This window comes from Rhinolophus sinicus, chromosome 3 (genome assembly GCF_057876585.1).
Source record: "Rhinolophus sinicus isolate RSI-liver-muscle chromosome 3, RSI-T2T, whole genome shotgun sequence".
Lineage (NCBI taxonomy): Eukaryota > Metazoa > Chordata > Mammalia > Chiroptera > Rhinolophidae > Rhinolophus > Rhinolophus sinicus.
The window spans coordinates 64,453,751-64,477,323 of record NC_142503.1 but is presented as its reverse complement, the minus strand read 5'-3'; the positions used below and the strand labels follow the sequence as shown (position 1 = coordinate 64,477,323).

At 38.6% G+C, this 23,573-nt stretch overlaps 1 protein-coding gene across 9 annotated transcripts in view; it reads right to left on the bottom strand.

Moving 5' to 3' along the window:
* Nucleotides 1–23,573, bottom strand: part of CAST (calpastatin) — a 110,661-nt gene that overhangs the window by 70,027 nt on the left and 17,061 nt on the right. For 6 of the 9 annotated variants that reach the window (XM_019727909.3, XM_088796644.1, XM_019727906.3 and 3 more), the window contains exon 3: nucleotides 5,935–6,006. In XM_019727909.3, coding sequence (XP_019583468.3) covers nucleotides 5,935–6,006 — 72 coding nt within the window. Of the gene's footprint in view, nucleotides 1–486; nucleotides 650–5,934; nucleotides 6,007–23,573 lie in introns of those variants that run through there. The other 3 variants (XM_019727913.3, XM_074328684.2, XM_019727911.3) reach the window with 2 other exon arrangements.

Sequence of the window (23,573 nt, the reverse complement as noted above, 5' to 3'; positions counted from 1 at the left end):
CAGGTACATAGGAGAGGTTACAGTGAGTGAGCTCATTGTCTAAAACAGCAGTCATCACAGTGGAGGGGGCAGGGCCGGCAGAAAAGGCGGGGAAGTGGGGGATCCGGTATAATCCTAGAGATAAAAGTGCCAAACTATATAGACATAGCTGCTGTTTTTCTTCTTTCAGCATTATTCCCGGGTCATGTATATGCCTGGTTTTGTAACCCTGCCACGTCAGGTGACCAGACACATTCCCAGCTGAAGAGCCAGCAAGTGTCACCGACTGGGAGGAGGGGTCGACAAGTAGCACACTAACTTAAAACCCATTTGAAAAGGAATGTATCTTCAGACTCAAGAGACTAGAAAAAGCGCATGTCCAAGCCGGGAGAGCCAACAGCAGGGTAGGTAGGAGCCTGGGACACACAGGACCCGCACTAAAGCAGCTGCCGCCCTCCTGGGAGTCAGACGCAGCCTTGGAGAGAAGCGGCAGAAATCAGTACTCACTCTGTGTCAAGCTTCCCGGCCCAGAGACTTCAGCTGGGTTGTCAGGATGTTTGCATTCCTGGTTGGGCTCGGCCCCCACGGTTTCAGTTTAAGGTCCAGCAGAGCCCGCAGAGAGCGACTGGGCGGTCCCGGGATGCGACGCAGGCTGCTCCCGCCCTCCTCCCGGGTGACTCATCACGAGGTGGCTTCCCAGAGGCTGGCTAACTGAACAAGTGGGCCTGTTAGGCAGGCCACACTGCAGGCTGATGGCAGAGGTCTGCTGCTCTAGGCTGTCACCCTTTGACTCTACCAAAATCAGGGAGCAAGCGTGGGTGCTCTTTGTGAGTGTTCTCTGCAAATACACGCCCCCAAATATCTCTTTTCAAATTATAAAGCAAATTAATGAGGCCCACCACCAAGGATTCAAGAAAACATTTCAAATTGTATAATGGATTTTTTAAAAAGAGCCATTTAACTAAGTCAGAATTTTACTGAATTACTCATTATGACTAAAAATTTTACAATAAACAAAAATGGATTTTAATCCATTGCATAAAATAAGAATTCATGAGTCCACACTGCTATAAATAAATGAATGAATAAATAAATAGGGGAAAGGAAATACTCTTTCTTAGAGAAGAATGCCAATGAATAAATATAAAATGAATGATGGAGTTGAGAGGAAAGAGTAATGAAATTTTAAAGAAATACGGAAAGCCAATGTTTCCCAAGGCCATAAACCAACGACAATAAAGACTCCGGATGCTGAGCGTGGGGTGTGAGTGCAGGAGGTGGTGGTGGTCAGTGATTGAGGAGCAGAGACCTCACACCCACCTCGTGACAGCTGAGCAGTGACGCGCTGCTGCTTCCAGCCAAGGCAGAAGTGACGGCCAGCTGGCACTAAAAAGATGGGGGGCTCATCTGCACCACTTTGAACCTGACATCCACCGAGCAGTCAAAGCAGGCGGGGTCCCTCTGACTTCTGCAAGATGTTCCTCACAGCCACCTTATTTATTTTCATGTTTCATTTACTTCTGTTAAATAACGCTGGGGAAGTAAGAGCCTTTCCAACTAATATTTTATAATTCCCTGAACCGACGAGCCTGTCCTTATAATTCTTCTTGATCAAAACATAGCTTAAAAATTCCTTTTTTATTAATCATTAGTATTTTCTTTCTTTCTTTCTCTTTTTAACTAAACCTCGGCTCATCTAGATTTCACTGATGATGCATTTTTCCTGTGACAAAAACAGCACAGGGCGACTTATTTGGGTCACATCCCAGTAGGGATGAGCCCTGCGTCTCACAGTCCCCAGTGGTAGGCAGCATAGCTCCCTCAATGAAGGTCAGTATTTCTGTGCTCCTGAAGAGTACAGATGAGTACTCATGTGTTACGTAACAAGTCCTCCAAAGCTTCATATCCTGCAAGACAGGAAGTAGCTCCTTTCCTAAGAGACGCAGAGGGCATCAGTGCACCCTGATATTCTGTGGCTATCTAGTCCCTGAGGCTCAGAGGCTCATCCTTGCTCCCAGTGTGGTCCCCATACCATCTGCGTCTGAAACTCCTACTAAATATATACAATTCTGGGCCTTACCCAATGCTGGTGAATCAGAATTTGTTGGCTCGAAACCTGAGAATCTGCAGTTAACCAGATTCTCCAATAAGGTTTAGGTAATCTAAGGTACAGGTACTCTACACTAACCACTTTCAGCACAATTCAGCATCCTCCTTCCTCAGGTTGTGGTTGCCAGACCAGCAGCATCAGCATCAACTTGGAGCTTCTTAGAAAAGCAGATTCTCAGCCTCACCCTAGACTACCTGAATCAGAATCTTCATTTTAATAAAAACCCCATGGATTCAATAAGCACATTAAAATACGAGAATTACTGCTCTGGAGCTTGTTTCCCAAACTCTGGTTATTTGTATATTATCCATAATATATATTTTTAACCTGCAATTAGTATACTATATTTACTTAATATTTTAAAAAATAGTTTTACTTTTAACCTTGACGTTAGCCTTGTCTTAAGCAAAACTATGCATGGGATCATGAGTTTGAAGTGCTACTTCACTTTTTTAAAGTACATTAAAATATATGCATAATTATTACAATAAAAATGCTTTCCTGTTTAACACACAGTCATCTCATAAACCACAGGTGGTCCAAGGACACTGTGGGGTGAGGCTGACACTGAATGCAGGAATACTTTCCATAATACACAAAGACTTTACCTAGCCCCTCACTCATATGACAGATGAGAAAAGTAAGCAACTGAGACAAGAGCTATGTTGCCAAATTACCACAGCTATTTATGGCAGAACCAGGACCAAAATCACAAAGTATTTCTCTGACAGGTGCTTACTCCTTCACAGATCTCACCTCTAGCCGGGAATAAAGCTGTCTGTACCTTCTTCAGTTTAAAAAGCCTATCATCAATGATGTCCCTTCAGTTCAATTATGTAATTCCCTTGTTTTCTTTTCTTCAGTGGGTATTTTAACTCGGTATCACACATTTGCAAACCCTCACTACATATGGATAATTTTCCAGCCAATCAATATGTGCCTTTCCAAAGTAGAATACGGAACACTCACAACCGCAGGTTGCCTTGTAGAGAGGGTGAAGCATGTGACTTGTATCAGCCAATCAGATACGCCAAAAAAGAATGAGATTGGAAGTGAGCAGTGTGACAAGACCATGACCCACTGGGAAATGTGTGTTATGATAAATCTTGTTAGTCTTCAACATTGGCAGTGGCAGAGTTCCTGCCATCTGGTCCTAAATGTGATAGGTGCTGAGCTGTGGTGGCAGCAGGAAAAGCTCTCACAGTGTGGCGAGGCATTGTTTATGGCGGTGAAGTTAGATTCCTTCTGGAGGAGCCTTCTGGATTTCTCTACGAGCTACCCGCTAGCCTTAAGAAATTCTTTTTTGGCTCGAACTAGTCAGAGTGGATTCCAATCAAACTAATAACCTTAACCAACACATCTTCTTAATAGCTGTGGTCTTCTACAGAAAGATTCCTAATGTAGGTTCAACCTTGCTTTCCTCACCTGAATAAGGAAGTGATTAAAACAGAAGTTGCCTGAGAATTCCTCCAGCAATAAAATTGCATGACTGATTATGGATCACAACTATTTTCACATTGGCTTTAATAAGAACCTACGTAATTTCTGCAACCTCACTAGTCCTCACTACTAATTTATCAAAAAATGAATTTTAAGCACTAGACATATTACAATAATTCTTTTAAGTTAGAAATATCTATGCCACTTAAAAACTTTCGATCTTCCAAGACCAGCACTTCATGGCAGAAGTGATATTATTTGCGTATCTAATTACTCATTTTGCAAGAATTCTTATAAAACAGTTCTGCAACACAAGGTAACTCCTCTAATTATTCATAAACTTCAAATTTAATATTTAAGACAGACTTGCTTTTCTTGATATTGTAAAATTATCACTCACTTTAACTTTCAAGTTGAATGTGTCCGGAATCAAGAAACCAGGACTAATTCTCACAGCCAATTTATATCTACTATTTTGTCATGCGTTTTCTGACTGTGTTGAGAGAATATTACTTTGCCTGTGTGTGTTATGATCATTACTTGTGTAATAAAAGGCTTCCAGTGACCACAAATGCTACTTACCCCAGCTTTTCTAAATAAGCATGGGAATGATGATACTGAGATAAAGGCCTTTCAATCTGGCATTAAAAGAAGAAATAAATAAGTATGCTATACGTATACAGTAGACACACACACATATATACACACATATATTCTTTCTTCCAATACTGCATTAGAGTTAAAGATATGAGAAAGAGTGAGGAATTAAACCGTGGGAAAACTAATATTCAGGAAACTGGTGAATGAAAAAGTGAGTCAGGAAACCACAGTAAGAAAGAGCAACAGGAGAGAGAAGAATGGAGGTAGGAGAGAACAATGTTTTAGAAGCCAAGTAAAGAATGGCAAGCTTGCCATTAAATACTAAAACAATAAACATGTGGCTAAAATGTCTCCATCTCCCAGCTTTCTGGGACGCAGCAGGCTTTGGGGGAGACATCCAAATTCTTTATAACCATTGCAATTCAGAATGATTGGAAGATAACTTCCTGCATGAAGAAAAGATGGAAAAGGGACTGTTCTTCTGACTAAGTTCAAGAAAAAAACTGAATGTGATTTTCCACAATGTATAGATGTTCCAAGAGTTTAGGTACTAACAATTCTGGAAATAATTTACAAATGATTCACTAAATCTCACTGGGTTGCGTTTTGCCAATGAGGCTTCTCATTTTTAGACACATAATTTAAGGATAAGCTAAGTAAAGGTCCTAAGACCATAAAAGACAGTATATGTCTGGAAAAACATTTTTTTCGTTAGGATGGTATTTAACTCTGTGCCCAGCCTCTTCTCATTTCTCAGCTGAGTTTTCACAACTTTTGGGGGTTTGGAAAGCAGCCAGGACTCTGGGAGGCAATAAAATATTAACTTTTCACCAAGCAAGTAACATACATGAGAAAGTACACAGATTTCCTTAGGAGAGCCACCAGTTTTAAAGAAAAAAAATGCTTAGTTAAAGTACTTGTATAGACAATCCTGAAACAGGTTAAGGTTTTTGATAATTTGAACATAATGGAAGAACACAAATTGAAATGGTCTGAACATAACTATTGTACACAGAGGGTGCCAAAACAAATGTATACACATTTTAAGAAAGGAAAAAACTGTGTTAAAATTGTAACACTCAATATATATCGATAATAAAAGATGAATAAAAGTCATGTGTATACCTTTTTTTGGCACCCCTGGTATATTAAAAACTTGCAGTTGCTTCTCTTGAAAGGTGACGTTTCAGTGATTTTTATAAGATGCAAAGCTTTTGAGTATACTACCAAAGAATACTCAATCAGAGCTTATGAGGTCCAGCATGTCGAGAACCTTGTGTGAACAGGAAACTGGGTTTAAACGCCACCTGCATCTTACTGGCTTTGTGGTTTTGTCAAGGTTACTTAACCTCTCTGAGCCCTAGTTTCCTCAGGTACAAAGGAATAATAATTATAAGGTTGTAAGGGTATTACATAAGATAATTACATAGCATACTTAGCAGAGAGCCTGCTGTGGTTAATGCTCATTAAAGTATTTTGAATTAATTTCTGAAGTTGGAGGACTATATTTCTACCCCCAGTATGTACAAAAGTCCCATATTATTTATAGATATTTATGAAAATAATATTTACTGGACACATTATTACATGCCAGTAAAAATTATAACAGAAATGGTTTTACTAGATTTTAAATCATTCAAATCATTATTAAGAAATTGCATCCCTCCACGCCCAGTGCAGAAATGATATTTTTTTGTTCAAAAACTTTCAGTGATATATGGACACTGTTTGCCTTTCTTATAGGCCGCACCCACTAATGACACACCTTAGAACAGGGGTCTTTTCATGTTCAGGAAATGACTGACCTTGGTGGCCGGGGCTGTTCCGCCAGCATGGGTTCTGGAGGGTTGACTGCTCCCATGGCTTGTTGTATTTTTCTTGAAAATAGAAAATATTTGTTTCAGTGGGGGAAAACATCTTAACAATGTACTCAAATTTTCACTAATACCTTCTCAAGCAAAAATCAGACTAATATACTAAGCACACAAAAAAATGAGTATCTTTTAATTTTTTGTATCTTTGCCTGAGAGTATATCCATATTGAAAAGGAAGAGTAGGTTGAATAAATCCCAATAGGTCAATATTCAATGATTATGGAGAACTGCAAAAATCCTCACATGGACAGTTGCCATTTTCCACCACAATGCAGTCCCGGAAACGCCACTCAGTGTGGAGCGGTTGCTTTCTCTCTCCCAATGTTGTAAAGAATACATCAGTACCCCCTCTGTGGAGGGTGATTCAGCAGTAAGCATCAAAGATGTAATTCTACTTCTAAAATTTTATCTTTGGGAAATAATATGAGAAGAGCAAAAGCCTTTTCTCTTCAAAGATATTCACCATAGTATTATAACATCAAAAAGCTGAAAACAACACAGGTAGTAAAAAATGTTCGTTGAGTGCTTACCATGTGCCAGGTAATTATTCTATTAGAATAATGGAATTATAGATAATACTAGAATAATAATGCTCTAATAAAAGAACATATGAGAGCATTATTATAATTGCTCTAAGCATTTTAATTATCATGTATAATAACTTATTTCATGTTTGCATTACCCGATATGAAGCTGGTAATATTGCTATCCCCACATAGGTGAGGAGACTGAGGAATGGAATGAGAACATAATGTGGTCATTTATAGCTAGTAAACAGCAGGATGTCAGCTTCAGATCCTATTCTCTTACCTACCTATCTTGCTTCTGTAATTGGGCATTATGCAATGGACAGCTCCAGGCTGAAATATGCGATTATTAAAAACCATGTTGAGAAAAACCTTTCGTTAAATGAAAACATATTATTCCTATTTTATATAAAGAAAAGTAAGATTATAAAATAGCATGTAGAGTATAATCTTTGAGGTTCATATGGGTTATTTTCTGATCACGGAGTTAAGAGTGATTTTTTAAAATATTCTTCACTGTGCTTTTTTGTATTTTCTTATATATCTATTGAACTGATAAAAGAACAATAAATGGGGGAAGGAAGGAAATGTAAACTACACAGTGCTGTTTCAATAAGGCTTTAATACCTTATATCTCTTATGACTATCTATAATTCAAAGAAACAAGCATATAAACTATGAGGTTTTATTGTACAAAATGGTGAGATTATGATACATCTATAAAATGTGAATAACGTACTCCAAATACTAGATGCAGGAGGGATGGTGATGCACTACCCAGCTGACATATAACACGTTAAAGAGTTGTATGGCTATGTAGCAAAATGTTTAAAAATAAATGAGAATGATTTGGTTTAAACCTTTAATATTTAGAAGAAATATTTAGCAACATTTATATTGCTTATTTTTTTCTTTTTAAATGCCTGCCATGAAAGCTTGGGCAGAAGCCTTTTGCTTCGGGGTAAATATTGCCTTAGCAAGAAGAAAAGACAAAATGTAGTTTTCTGTCCTCAAAGTATAATCTCTATGTGTCCACTGGCTGACCATTCCCACAGCACTTCAGGAAGATCACCGGGGTGGTGATCTAGAAACAGCAAGGTGGACACATTTTATAAAATGGTATCTAAGTGTCCTCAGAGGAATTTGCAGGAGTCCCAGGTTCTCGGGCATCACCTGTAGACTAAACAAATAGTCCTTCCTAGGCATACAAGCACTACCATCAACTACGGGAAATAAACTCCTAGATAAATGTGAAATAAAAGAGGATTCCAAAAAGCTAGTAATGTGGGTATGATATGGGAGACGGTGAAAGAAGGAGATGACCTAAATTTTATCCATATTACAAGTCTCTTTCCAAAGCATAAAGCATATTAACAAATAGCTTCTGATACCCACAGTGTGTACATGGATTGGGGCGGGACATAAGTCCAGTGGGGTTGTTCATTTTAACAATGAGGTTGTTCATTTTAAATGGGATTGTTCATTTTAACCTCGGTCCCCTTTCAACCTCCTCATTTTCCAGGGAGAAGACTAATGCCCGGAAGGGTCACATCATTGTCAAGTGTGCCCCAGCCACCCCGCACTGCAGCTCTTAGCCTTTGGTCTCAGCTCTAATCAAGGAAGGGCACAGTCCAATCGTGTGCTAACTACAGGTTCCATTCATTACCTCAAAGCCCACACACTGACCCTTGGCTCACCTGTCAATGAATGCCAATATAACACGTCAGCTAGGACTTGCCCATGAGGACTGAAAAGCTTGCCTTCTGGCTGAGTTATGAAAATACTAAGTTAAAAATAATAACTATTTAAACACATGCTGATTTTTTGTTTCACCTCTATATCAACTCGAGGTTTACTTATAAAAAAATGATTTAATAATAAATTCAATGTCTTTTAACTCAAAAGGTGACTCGCAAGTTGAGGATCACTCAGCTCTCCTATGGGTGTGACCTGTCACCCCGTGAGACACCTGGATTATCTAGTCTACAAGGGACCAATTTAATTTATTGAAACAAGAATAGGATTTTAAAAATGATCTTTCTTTTCATTTTTATCTAACAAGCATTTATTAAGCCCTTAGTCAATGTCAGACACTTAAAACACAATGGAAAACTTAGAAATACACACGTATACCAAAACACGGACTCCTTATTCTCAGATTAGTAACCAACATTTAATTACAGATTGTATGGCTGATATACGAGACTTGGTTCTCTTTCTCCAATTATGTCTGACTTCATGCATTCCTTCACTCATTCACTCCCTCACTGGACAGACATTTATTGAACCTTGGCTATGAGCCTGGTGCTATTCTAGGCACTGTGGATGTAATGACCAATGAAACAGAAAAAGGTCCTAATCTTATAGTGCTTACATTCTAGTCAGAAGACTCAGACTCTAAATAAGTCAACAAAAAACAAGATTATTTCAGCAAGTGATGAGTGCTGTAAAGACACTAAAACAGCGTAATGTAACAGAATGACTGGCCGAGGGTTGCTTCAGACAGGATAGACAAAAGTGATATTTGACTGAGACCTGACTGCAAATAAACCAACCGTAAATATGGGATGGGGGAGGGGAGGCATTCTAGGTAGCTAGAGTAGCCTGTGCAAAAGCCCTGAGGTAGGAATGAGCTTGGCAAGCTGGCAGAACAGAAAGTAGTGCAGGTGAAGCATGGTGAGCAGAGGCATATGAGATGAAACAGGATGCTGAATCAAGATATGTAGTCAGTAGTGACAGACGTTTAGGATGGCCCTACAGCCAGGTGTGTGTGAGATCATCAGTTTCTTCCAGCTTTGGCCTGCTTCCTGATTTTCTCTGGGTGCTATCTAGCTCTCGAGTCCTCCCTTGACTCCAGGTGAAAAGTTCTCAGTCTTCTGGCTTCATGTCACCCCCTGCTTACTTTTGCAAGTGCCTTCTTCACCCTCACTCCCCCATTTCCTTACCATCACCATTGGTCCTTAGAAATCCCACTCTGGCCTAGACATACCCCTCACCTGGCTAGGTCTTCATTTCAGTAGCTAGTGACAGGGCTGGATCTACCCTCAGATAGAACAGAATTAATTCATCTACTCACAGAAAGCAGAAACTCTCGAAACCAGCGCATTTGGCTATGACTCTCCGAACATACAGATGTGCTCTAGTTTCTAAAAGATTAAGATGTTAAATGAGGATACTGATACTATGATAATTCAAATTCTGAGTTAAATTATCTTTCCCATAAACCTATAGACTTCTAGGCCATTGAGCAGATTTTTCCTTGCAAACAAACCACATTCCTTCTAATTTATGAGCACTTTTTAACTCAAGTTTTATAGAAAGGAAACTGTCAGGAACAGCCTGCCCTTCATCCCAAATGTCAAGTCGCAGGGATGGAGCCATGTCCTCCCTGCACTTCAGCATGTCACAGGGTCTCAGCTCTAACGACTGACAGGGACAGAAGTGCAGTCCCCCACACCCGACTTGCCTCTGCTGGACTCAAACTCCAGGACACCAAGTCTGATCTATGACATCACGCTGGTCCACAGCGTAATCTCTGCTGCTCTGGCACAGGCTCCTGAGTGTACACTGGGCCTGTTTCCATGGACTGAGAATCCCCACTTTCTACTGTAAGCAGCCTCTCTCACCTCCAAAGTAGTTCAGTGTCTGCCAGCCAAGAGCCCCACAAGAGGCACCTCATGCTCGCACAGAGAAGTTCAATAAAGAATGCCCAGATTAGATCAATTCTATCTGCAGTTGCAGAAAGGCATGGAAAGAACTAATCGCATACCTTTTTTGTGAGTCTGTTGCAGTTGATAATAAAAAATTTTATTGAATGAATCAGAACTCTTAAAAACTGTTTTCAAAGAAACAATGGAGTTCCAAGAATCAGGCAAAGAGTTGCCGTGTCACTATCTCCTAAAATCTTGGGAAAGGCCCCTGACGGAAGCCTCATGTCATCCTGAGACACATGACTCTGCAAAAAGAAAGTACTGCATTCTCTAGAATAATGGTTCTAACTTTTGATATATATGGCGAGAATCCTGGCCCCACCAAATGTCAGCTATGAAACTTGGGCACATTGATGAACATTTCTAAACACTAATTTTCTCATCTGAAAAGCGGAACAGCCCTACCCATATCTCGGAGGGAGACTGTGAGGATGAAATGAGATGAGGGATGACCTTTGGTTTCTGGCCCTCAGGTGGGAAATCCCTGCTCTAAAGAGAGAGGTCCAAAGGCCTTGGACAGGGCGACCCCAGTGGGCCTAGTTTTAACTCATGAGGTGTCTTAGTAGCTGTTGAGAATTTCTTTTACCCTTTATTATTTCTGTAAATTGAAAAAAGAATTGTTTTTTCATTGGACAGGGAAAAGTGATATTTTTTCCTTAGTACCAGCTATGAGTCTCATAACAGACACATTAAGTTACTTGGAAACAGTTTGATCCTTTTGAGGTTTGCTTTTAAGTTTTGTTAGGGTAACAAGAGCAGCCTTCAGAGTAGAAGCAACTTTTTTTTCAATACAGAGATGCTACCCTTCTGCGTAGTATCTGAGTAGAACCCAATGATTCTGAAATGAGGGAACACATCCTGTTCCTGGCCTGTGTGAGCGCTGGGGAGCCCACAGACAGACAGTACGATTCCTCAATCCATGCTCGCTAAGGGCGGCCGGGACCACATGCAGGTTAATACTGAAAGGCCGTCCCACTAAGTGTGGCCTGCCAGAGCCAGGGTGTATGTAGGTCCTTGTAGTCCTACATCAGATGTCAAAGATGAAGGCCCCTCTGGACCTTGCTCTGAAGGGTCCCACAGGTGCCGACATTGTCACACGGGTCTGTGGGGAGCAAGGTCATCACAGTCTGCAGGAATAGACTCGACTTCAGTGTGTTTCCTGAGAGTTGCAAGGGCTCATCTGAAGTACTATATAGGGTGTCAGGTCAGGATATTGCAAAAGAGGTGATTTCAATAGTTTCTGCTGCACATTTAGACATTAGCAGAATATCTGGAGAGCACTAGTAAAACACATTAGTATATGAACAAAGAAGTAAGTCAGTGACGAGGCTTATGACTGATAAAAATTTAAACAACCCAACTCTAAAACTGTGCTCGAGGTCTTTCAGAGTAAACGGAACCTAAGTTTATAAGCTGGGCCACATCCTTCTTTCAAGTACACGTTTGTTTCCCTTTTATATTAATGACGTTCTTATGTAAGGAATTTAGATTCTAAAGAGAGGAGTGCTTCTACCTGAAACAACTAAAAAAAAACAACCCAGACAAGTACATGACACAGTGGTTTTCAGACACTGGACACCAGGCAGGACAGGACAGAGTTCCCTGAGAGGGAAACAAAGGGGGGCATCCCTATGATTGCACAGTTTACTGCCTGGACAGTTTCCAGGCTGCCAGAACATGGAACTGGAGGAAGAACTCAGTAAGAAGCTAGTGGCTTCTCTGGGTTGAGGAAACGGAGCTGGGAGTTCCGCAGGCCAGGGGGCCGCCAGGGAGAGCACCCGAGAGGAGAGCTGCAGAGAGAGCTCCAGAGCTCTGCACATGCCTGCCCAGGAGGAAACCCCGAGTCTGGGGAAAGGACACCCAGAAGGAGCACAGGCATAAACGCTGGGGGGCCCACCAGCCCTGAACAGGACGTGTTCCCAGCAGTCAGAACCACTGGGTAGACTACGCAGAAGGAAGAGTCAGCCCTCCTTGGAAGGCTGCTCTGGTCTAGCCAAACAAAGCTTAAAAAGTAACCCAAAACATCAAACTGTTCCCAGGTAACTTAACTGTGTCCCAGAAGAAAACTTAAGAAAATTGAAGGCAACAAGAACAATAAACAAGCACCCAACGAGATGAAATTCACATCCGTTTGGCATCTAATAAAAAATTACAAGGCATGCATAGAAGCAGAAAAATACAACTTTATTTTCCATATGCAGGAAAATAAGATGTTTAAAAAGTATAGGATCTTGATTGCATGCAGTCCTGGCTATACATATCTAGACGTATAATAAAAGGGCATAGAATTTATATACCCATGTGATACCCATGTCAGCTTCCTCGTTTTGTATTGCACTGTAGTTACATGAGATGTAACCAATGGGGAAACTGAATGAAGGGTACATAGGACCCATCCATACTATCTCTGCAATGTCCTGGGAATCAATAATTGTTTCAAACTAAAAAGCTTTTCAAAAGTACGCCAAGCAGAGACATAGAAGATACTTTTTTAAAAAGAAAACACCCAAATCAAACTTTTAACGATAGGAAATAAAACATCTGAGATGAAAAATACACTGGGATTAAGAACTGATGAGACACTGAAAAAGAAAAGATCAGCGAACTTAGAGACGTAGCAATAGAAACTACCCAAAATGAAACAGAGTAAAGGAATAGATGATAGAGAACTGAGAATCAGTGAGCTGAGGGACTTTGAGCAGCTACTATATGTATAACTGCAGCCTCCAAAGAGGAGGAGAAAGCTGAGGAAATGAAACAAAATATTTTAAGAAATAATGGTCAAAACATTTCCAAATCTGATGAAAACTATAAACCCACCAATCCAAGAACATCAACAAATTTCACTTAAGAGTAAGGGGTTGGGTAAGAAGAAAGGCACAAGTTGGTTTTTAGATTCCCATTCCTCAAAGACTTCCAGAGACAATGAAATATCCTTGAGTGGGGTGAGAGTATTTCCTGGCCATGAACTGGGCCAGAGTTCCTGCAGCCTCCAATCCAGTGATTGTCTTCCTCCCAAAGTGCAAGGGAAAGGAGCTAATAATCCATTTTTCCACCAAAGTAATCACAGGTATTCCCTGGGGAGCCCTCCGGAGAGGGCAGGCCAGGGGATTCTCCAGGCAGCAATGATCAAATATTAGTAACAGACCGGATGTTGTAAGTGATGAGATTTCTGAGCATACAAATACATAAGAACTTTCACCTTAAATGAATACTGAAACCTTCAGAGGTTCAACTTGGCAGCCGGCATGCTCAAATAATTGCTCAAGATATTTCTGCAACCCTGTTTCTTGAACTGACTTCAGAAACTACAATACATTATTCGGTTATCCTTAGAGGCAAAACAAATATTTAGCCTCTGAACAGAGATTAAAGTTTCTGAAACTATCAAAAGTTAATCAGATTCATGTCTGGTAAATATGGGAAGGCTATCAAACTGTGTAATATTGATTTTAGTGAAAAAACTATTGAGGGGAGGATGAAACTCTTTTGTGCTCTGAATGTAAAAGTAGAATTAGTTTTAAAATTATCTGAACAATGGAGAGCACCTTAACTATATAAATTTTCAGATTACTACTGAATTTTGTATTATTGATTTGAGGTCACTGTTTTCCTTCCTCTTTCATACCTCTTGCATACAGATGTGTCTTAAAATTAGTATAAGAAAGCTTTGGTGATGTAATACAGAATTGTACACCTGAAATCTATGTAATTTTACTAACAATTGTCACCCCAATAAATTTAAAAAATAAATTAAAAAAAAAAAAAGAAAGCTTTGGTCAGAGTTTGACAGTTTTTTGTTTGTTTGTTTTTTCTTTCTTAGCATTTTCCAATCAGTGCATTTTTAGATCCGTGGTGTCTTAGGTTTGATGAAATCTAGTAGTTTTCATGATAAAAACTCTTATTAAAATGCATGTTTTGACATATTTGTTAACAAATCAATTCCATTACTTGTTATTCACCCTATAAAATGACAAGAAACATTGTTTCCACATGAAAACACATGCTTTATTGGAAAACAGTATCTAAAAAAAGATTGTCTTTCAAAGGGGTATGCAGATTCCCCAACACTAGCCATTATAAAGCTGTGACTCTTATTTACAAATGTTCTTTTATACTGTGGTTATAAATAATCTATAAATAAGAACCAGTTGCTTTTATTACCAAAAGAAGTATAAATGTATGCTACCACAAATGCAATGCAATAAACAGGAAATACTGGCCCCCAGGAAACACTGATAAGTAAGTCCTAATAAGTAAGTCTTATCATTAAGTCATAAGATCACATAGAAATTCACTTATTGAATGAAATGTCCCATACATAATGGCCTTAATAGCACACACACTGCATAGCCACACTTCAATGATTTGTTTTTGTTTTTTTTCTGATTACTCAGTGCCCATTCATCATATCCAAGCTAGCTCACTAGTTCTGACGTGGCTGCATTGACGAGGAGTTAGGAGAGCGCCATCTTCTCCTGCCTCTGCCTCTGCTGTGACTTAGGTTCCCTCCGTGCTGCATTTCCTAGCTACAAAGAGGGAATAAGTGTCCCTATACTTTGTAACATTTTAGATTCCTGGGAATTGGAATGATTTAATCTTGCTCTATGGTCTTCTTGAATGAAAACAGGGTACAACACAAGGAAGAAAAAAGGAAAGAGTTAGAGAAGTGAGTTACAAAAATTGACAAGAGTAGTAACAAAGTCTATGGAGTTGGCCTTAGATAGAATCCTTAAAATTGGTGATTTTATGAATAGTATCAGATACTAGTTAAAAGCACAGACTCTGTAAAGTGAGTCCATTCTGGGCTCCACTACTAAATAACTTGGTGACCTTGGACGGGTACTTAACCAAGCTGCTCCTTAAGTCCCTCCTCAGAAGAAAGCAGTGGTTGTAAGAGGGGTGTGTGGGGGTATGCTGACCTCTAGTTCTTAACAACAGTATTTACATAATTCTCTTCTCCTCCTGTCAATCTATTTCTCACTAAGGTGTTAATAATTAATATTAGCATTATCCTTCCTAGGAATACCCACGAGTAAAAATAAGGACCCAAGGGAAAGCAATGTTCAACTCAAAGGAAGTTGCTAATGGTGGAATTTCAGACATGAACAAGCCAACTGGGAAAATATTATTACATGATGCCGCCTAAATATATCTACTTGATAAGACTGCCCCTTCAGGGGTGGGAATGTACCTCTAAGCCTCTTTAAATTGCATGCCACATTTTTGGGGTGTTTTTTATTAACATATGTTGTGTACTTTTCGGAGGGAAAGATCATAGTTTTCATTAGATGCCAAAGAGATCATGAACTAAAAATATTTAACAATCCTTACCCTCTCAGCTGCCTTACTGCTTAAATACTCATTCTCTGTCTGTATCTAAGAGACGCACTTCTATTCAAACATGCACACACACACACACACCAGCAGCAGCAGCAGCAGCAGCAGCAGCAGCAGCAGCAGCAGCAGCAGCAGCAGCAGCAGCAGCAGCAGCAGCAGCAGCCGCCGCCTTCCTCTCACAGTATCTCTTAGGGTCTCCCAGCAGGAGAAGTTCACATGTAAAACACGTCTCTCTTCAAGGTCCTAGCAGACAAGTGCATAGATTTAGTTCTGATCATTGTTAAAACACCCTCTTCCATTTATTCTTTTATCATCTATGCTGTTTACTATTCTTTTCCCTCTGATTAAATACATTTAGAGTAAAGAGAAAAATAGAAAGAAGAAAATGTAAGTAACTCAAAATCTTGCCATTTGAGAAAAGTTCTTTCAGTTATTTTTCTATTTTTATGCAAATACAAAAATACATAATCTGTTATAAATATGTCATATAAATGGAATTGTAAGTCCTCCTTTCTTTTAACCTAACATAAACATTTTCCTCTACCATTAAATGTGTTCCAAACATGGTGTTAAAGATGCCTCACTCACTACATCTGTACCATAAATTCAGCAACTTACAAGTATTACTGCTGTACATTTGTTTCTCCCCTCGTTTGTGGTGAATATACTTGTACAGAGCCATAAAGCACATCTTTGATTGAGTGCTTGGAACAAATTCCTAAAATTGAAATTTCTGGGTCAAATGGTTTAATTGTTTTTCTTATTCATGACTTTCAGTCACTTATCTCACATTTCTAAATATCATTTGTGTTTTTATTAAAGGAAACATCTAATCATATTTCTAACATTTCCAATCTTATAATTTGTAAGTTTTAAAATATTTGAAGAAAATTTACATAAGAAGTCAAAATCAAGCCTCTTTCTTAAAATACACACACACACCTAACATATGCTCATTCACAAAGTCAACAGTGTGTTATCACTGCTGAGGCGAGAAATACTTGATCACTTTTGAACTGTACCACAGCAAAGAATTTCCTCCTTTGAACCACTGGGTGTCCCCTGAACTACATGGTTAGCACTAGGCTAGATAGAGAGCACCATATCATAGCTAAGAAGGATTTCAGCAACCTGTCCTCTGTCTGTGTAGCTGGTGGTAAGAACCCTCATTACCTTTTAAGTGTGTTACTTAAAAAATTCATTAGTCATTCAGCTTTCTATCCAGCCAAATGGATCTTAGTGAGTCTAACTCAGTGCTGTAGGAAAGGAAGCAGAAAAAAATGAACAAAGTTATATTCAGAGAAGCAATTGTTATCCCAAGTACTAAGTGAAACCAAAATTGGAATGTGAATATTTGATCATTTGGAATGTGAATATTTGATCATTTTACCTTTCAGTTTCCTATAAGAGAAATGTTATTCTTCAAAACTGAATTTGCAATTTTCCGATTTCAAAGTGATATATTTTGGAATGTAGTCAAGTTCAAAAAATTCTGCTCCTTGAACTCTAACTAGGCAACTTAGGAATCAGAAGCATGATTGCAAAGGAAAACGCCCAGAGATGCCACCTATAATGTGAATAACCAACCAGGAAATCTAGAGTCCTAACTGAGATCAACATAAGTTTAGAATTCACTCGTGAGTCCTTTCCAAATAATGTCTTTCTTATTTGCTACTGTACAATTAATAAATGAATCCCTTTACCTATAAAAAACTGGCAAACAATTCCAGAAATCTGTACCACGTGATACATCTTGGTCACACTTACCTCATTTTGTATAAATAAACACTGATATCAACTTAATTTTTTTTGCTTTATCTGATATTCATTACAGATATAAATCCATGGATTACACTGAAAGAGAAGAGTCATCTATGCAGAATCTCCACTTACTCAACACCCTCATAATCGTAACAGAAACAGCTCCTATACTAACCCAATCTCCAATCAAGGGCCCCCAGTCAATCTGGAAATCTCAGCCTAGACCCTCTTCCAGCCTTCCCATTGATGATGCTGCAACATCCAAGCTGCCCCTGCCTTGTAATTGCTTCTTCTTTGACTTGTTCACTGATTTCTCCTTCCTACCCCCTACACCTCCTTGGCATTTATCAACCTTTGCTTCTGGTTTCACTCTTCTCTCTCTCTACACTGTTTTCTTCAATACTTTGAACCAAGAATTTTGGCATGGAGGGTTAGAAAGGAAGATGGAATGGGAGCTCGAGCAGTTTCAAGGGAAATATTTTAAAACCCTTTATGATGAGGAAGACTGAACAAATATGTACGTGAAAGAGGAGTCATAAAATAAAGAGTGAAAGGAAAGAGGGAATAGCTTGAATGAGTAAGGTCCTAGGAGAAGTGGGAAGAAATGGAGTGAGGACCTGCTTCCTCCAACCAAAGCCTCCCACATGGTCCAGTGACCCTGCGCCTGCAGCACTCTTAATGTGCTTCCGAGCTATGCTGTCCCCAGAACATGGCAGGGCAGAGATGGCCCAGGGGCTGGGGTGGGGAGGTCATCTAAAAAAGAAAAAATCAAAAAAAGAAACACTTGTCTGTGCCACACCCTGCTATGCACTCTGTAAGAATTATCTCAGCGTTACTCAAAATGTGCTCAGAAGACTGACATAAGAGTCATCTGCGGTAAATGATAAAAATACTGATTGATCCCACCTTGATCTGCTAAATCAGAATCTCTAAGGATGGGCCCAGGACTCTGAATTTTTCATACTCTCTCTAGGTGATTCTTAGGCATGTTAAAATTTGAGATAACTGCATTATCTCCCTTAATATCCTGGAAAATGAAGAACAGAGAACTTCAAATAATTTTTTTATGATACTAGCACACTGCTCTACACATTTACTAAGCATTCTGTACTAATGCTGATTAAAACATAAAAAAAACTTTGTGATGTCAACTTCTCCTGACGTTTTGCTTTCACAAATGAACTGTTTTTATAAGGTTATAACAAGTTATTATGCACATTGTTATATGATAAAACACTGTTGACTTTAAGACAAGAATCACATTATTCAGTCCTTAAATGATAAATGTGTCTTGCAATGGGCATGATTGCAGGTTATTGTCCCTATTGAATCAGTCATTCCCTTATCTTTGAGGAGCTGATAAAGTCCAAAGAGAAAACTAAAACATAAACTTTGAAACAGGATATTTCAGGAATAATATTTAATCAATCTGTCCATCGGGTTCTAGGATTTATGATCTACTCTGAAGTCAGAAAATTTCGTTTCCATTCAACTTCTTTGACATTTTGTAAACATTTGATTCCCACATGTAACAAAAATTTTGTGAGACCTAAGGTGTTAGGTAATTAGGCTCAGAAATTCAAAGTACTACAAAAAAGGATATATTATTATATGATGTAATGTTCATATATTTATATGTCATTTTATAGAAGCAAAACACTTATTGTTTTTATTAGCCATTCCACATTCAATGATATAACATTTTGTATATCACAGATTTATTTAAAAGCACATTGTTTTCATATTCATGTTAAAGGTATATCCTTAGCTTCTGATAAAACAATTAATTGAATGATGACACAGAAGTTCTCTACACTAAACATCGCTATTGACATATGTTTCTAGGTGTTACACATAGTTTGTTTTAAATCAAAAGGACTGCTAAGCTTAATGAACTACCAAACTTTCTTTCTTAATGGGAAAGGCGCTGCAATATATAATCAACAAATGAATTGTAGTCCTGTCGCATCCCGTGGTTAGAAATCAGTAAGGGGCTCACTTTACTTGCCATGCAAGCTCTCTCAGTTGCCCTAATAATTAGTAATAATAATAATAAAACAGTAGTAATAATAATAACAATAATATCAGCTAACATTTACAGAGCATTCCATATGTCCCAGGCACTGTTCTAGACACTTCATATAAATGGTCTCATTGATTCTCACATTAACTCATGTAGAAGCTATTATCTCCGTTTTACAGATGAGGAAAGTGCCCTCAGGAAGGCAAAGTAATATGCCTTGGAACACAGACCTAGGAAGTGGCAGAGCTATGATTCAAATCCAGGCAGTCGGACTCCAGAGGCTGCACTCAGCAGCTGTCTCCATGGACATCATGGGTTGGTGGCAGACTAACTGGGTTGTGGGTGTGGCTCTTCAAAACTTCCATGGCAGATGAGAAAGAAGATGCTCTCACTGTGATCTCAGAATGGCACAGAGTTTTTATCCTGAATTTTGTAAATTTCCTGAATCTTTCTCAGAATTCAACCTGAGTATGTATCTTAGGATAAACAGGCTGTTTGAATGTCTACAGAGGGTGCCAAAAAAATGTATACACATTTAAGAAAGGAAAAAACTATTAAAATTATAATACTCAATATGTACCGATAACAAAAGATGAATACAAGTCCGGTTTGACTTCTGCAATGACAAGAGGTGTTCAAAGTGGTTACCATCAGCGTCCAGGCACTTCTGATTAGGGCAAACTACTGCCTGAGCAACGCTGACCAAAGTGTCCACCTGTATACATCTTTTTTGGCACCCCCGGTATATAATGCCTTGTGCTTTAATCAAAGGTTTTAAACTTAAATTCACGGCCCCTCATGAAGACCTATCTGACAGGCTCCACACAAAAAAATAATTCTAATACCTAGGTAAACAAGTTTCACTCATAGGAAGGCATGCAGTAACCTAACTTATTTCATGACGTACATATGGGAGAAGGCAAAAGTACCAGAAACCAAACAGAAATCCCAGAGAAGAGTAGACATGGAATGCTTGTGATGATTAATTATCTGCAAACTCAGAAACCTCAAGCCCCTCTGTTGAAACTAATAAACAGAATAGAACCTAAAATGAAAACCCATTTCACAGGATATACCCAAAGAAAACGAAAAAAGAGACTTGATTCAAGAAGCTAAATAGTATCGTTATGAGACAATTCCAAGAATTCCTAGTATAAAATGCTTTCACTGGCAGTTTCTACTCTTCTTACAGAAGAGAACTTTACCTAAACACCAAGACAACCAGTTGCCAAAACTAGACAAAATCTTCATTCTATACAAAGCCAATGGAACTCTATTGAAAAGCACAATCGGTGAACCATTATGAGCTCTGAAACAGAGCAGGCCTACACCCCTGAAAAACCTTTCCTCTCCCCTGAATGCTCAGGCTCCTCATTCAGAAATGCAAGTATCTACAAAATCTAGTGGTCATACCTCTTGGGTAGGAGCCCACTTCATGAGGCAACCTACCTTTATTCCCCATCAGTGCCTCTCTTTCTAAGCCCGAGTCTCTTCTTTCTTAACTAAGTCAAAATTGTAAAACCTGAAAACCAACTAAGCAGAAATCAGAGCGGGTTCAGTGGAGTGGGGCAGGATGTGGGAGGACGGGGTTGTGGGCAGGGTGTGGCAGTGGTACGTTGCAACCTGGGAGAGTAGTTGTCCTAAGTAAAGTGGTTTTCTTGCGGGCAGAGGTAAGAAGAGCCTCATTAGCAGTACATGCTAAGGAATGAAGTTTTTCCACGTAGTGTATACAGATGATGTTCTATACTGAAGGAAAACCCGTTAGATATTGGGGATTTTACCAGGAATGTGCACATCCACCTGCCAAACAGCTGTAGATCAAAGGAGATGCAGGTAGACTAAACATGGGTAGAGTAGGGTTAAGAATGGCAGACTCATGACTGTTGACAAGCTCTAGCGGTAGACAGAGCTCTACTTAAAAATGAACAAACAGAATAAAGAAACCTGGTCACTAAAAATCACTTCAGAGGAAGGAAGAGAGCATCATTTTCATGAAGAATAAAAGAGATAGATCTCACAAAATGATACACTACAAGAAGAAAATTTTAGAAAAAAAATTGCATCCTTAATAGAAAACAAGGTGGCATTACCTCCATGAAACTTGAGTAGAGGGTTATAGATCCAAAGCAGATAGAGATGGAAAGAAAACAGAGTGAGACAAAAAAGAGAGGTAAGAGGGAGATTAGAGAAGGGTGCAAATAAACTCAAAAAATAAAAAAGGTAAAATTTAAACCTGTACTCAAGTTTCAAAGAGCAGAAGAATTTAGATGATAGAAATAAAAATGTGTGGAGTAGACTTCAGAAACTCCCGGAATGCAAAGATTAAAGGTCAAAGAGAGAAAACTGTGAGGCAGATAATCAATGAATATCTAATCTCATAATACATGTCTGTTTAAAAAGAAACAAGAGAAATGGAAATAAGAACAATAATTAAACAAGACATCCCAGGAAAAAAATTAATAAAGATAAACACATATATAGGTACACCCTGATAATTTTTTTAAATTGTAAGAACAAAAGAAAAAATATGTACCAACACAGGAAAAACAAGCTTTCTAAAAATAAATTAAAATTAAGCTTCCCCAGGATCTTCGCTATAGCACAAAAAGCCAGAAAATCATGAAGCAACAGGTACAGAATAGAGGGAATAGAACTGTTCTCCAAGAACATTGTACAATTTTTGTGTGTGTGAAGCAAGCAGAAAAACATGCTTAGCTCCACACAGACTCAGAAAATCACCATCTGTACACCCTTCCTGAGAAAGTTTTTTAAAATTGTTCTATTCAGTGAAGCATTAAATCAAAATTTACGAGTAGTACTAAAAGAAATGGGGAGACTGCAGTCCAAAAGAATTTCGGTACTTCCCTTAGTCAGTTTAACCTCCCGAATCAGACACCCAGCTGAATTCTGGGTTGGCTGCTAGAGTCTGAATCTCGAAGTAAGCCTGGTGGAACTGCCTTTTGTGTACCTCTTCAGCTTTGCCTCTTTCTTGGCCCTGGGCATAAGCTTGTGCCGCCACAATCACCTCCCACAATTAATATGGACTCTTGTCATGACCCATAATCCCTTAAAATGATGTATAGTCATCCAGAGTTTGCTCATAACATCCAAAATTTGCTAACAACTGCTAAATAACTTGCTTGTCCCAGAAGACTTATGTTTTTCTCCTTCAAAAACACAGCACAAAATAATGGCCAGATTAAATGCTATATTAAATGATAAGATTACTAGAATAATGATTTTCTACATATTTAAAAGTCACACACCATCACTCTTCTATTAAATGGCAAAGATTGATCTTTCATGAAGCACATTATTTATGATTTTCATTCTAGGCCTTGTTAGTGATGTCCCTTTGTTATCTCAGCTTAAACATAAGAAAAAAAGGTGTAAAGAAATATACCAACATGTAAGTAGTGGCCATCTCTCTAGGAGCTAGAATTCCAGATGATATTTTTTTTTTAAAGTCTTCAGTGCTTATTAGGTTTTCTTCAATGACTATATTTTAGCTGTACGATCATTCAAAAGTTATTAAAACAGTATATGTAATAAGTACGAACACAATATTATCACATTTGAGAATACACACAAGATTTTATAGTAGTAGTTATAACTAAGTGGTAAGACTCTGGGTAATAGTTTTTTTTTGTTGTTGTTGTTGTTGTTTTTCCCCCCCATAAGTACCCATTACTTTTGTGATTAAAAAGGACTAATTTCATTAAGAGGAAAAAATGTAAAAAAAGAGCTGGCGTCATTCAATACTTAATTTATGCATTTTAGAAGAAGGTAAGGTAAATACTGAGGAAAAGAATGCCAACAATACAATCATGCTGAAAAAAAAATAGATCAAATACCTTTTCCTTTAAGGCAGAATTTCTATTCTATTTATATCTCCCATTCTTTACCCATAAAAATATATCTAGTATTAAATTTGAGTTCTTAAAATTGACTCTGTGAGATGATGCCTGTCTTATGCTTTAAATTCCATTCCTCAGGACTTCCCTGAAATATGTTGCGAAAATGCTCACACTCCCCCAGGGTGGCCAGACGTGTCAGTTAAATACTTTAAATAGATTTGATGGCAGGTTTTGAAAGAATTCCTTGTTCCACTGTATTTAAAGGAACGGATGTTAAATGTTTTCATTTTTCTGCTCTGTAGTCATTTTATCTTTGGCTTGTTAGTCTTTACAACGTTGGGTCTTATAATTC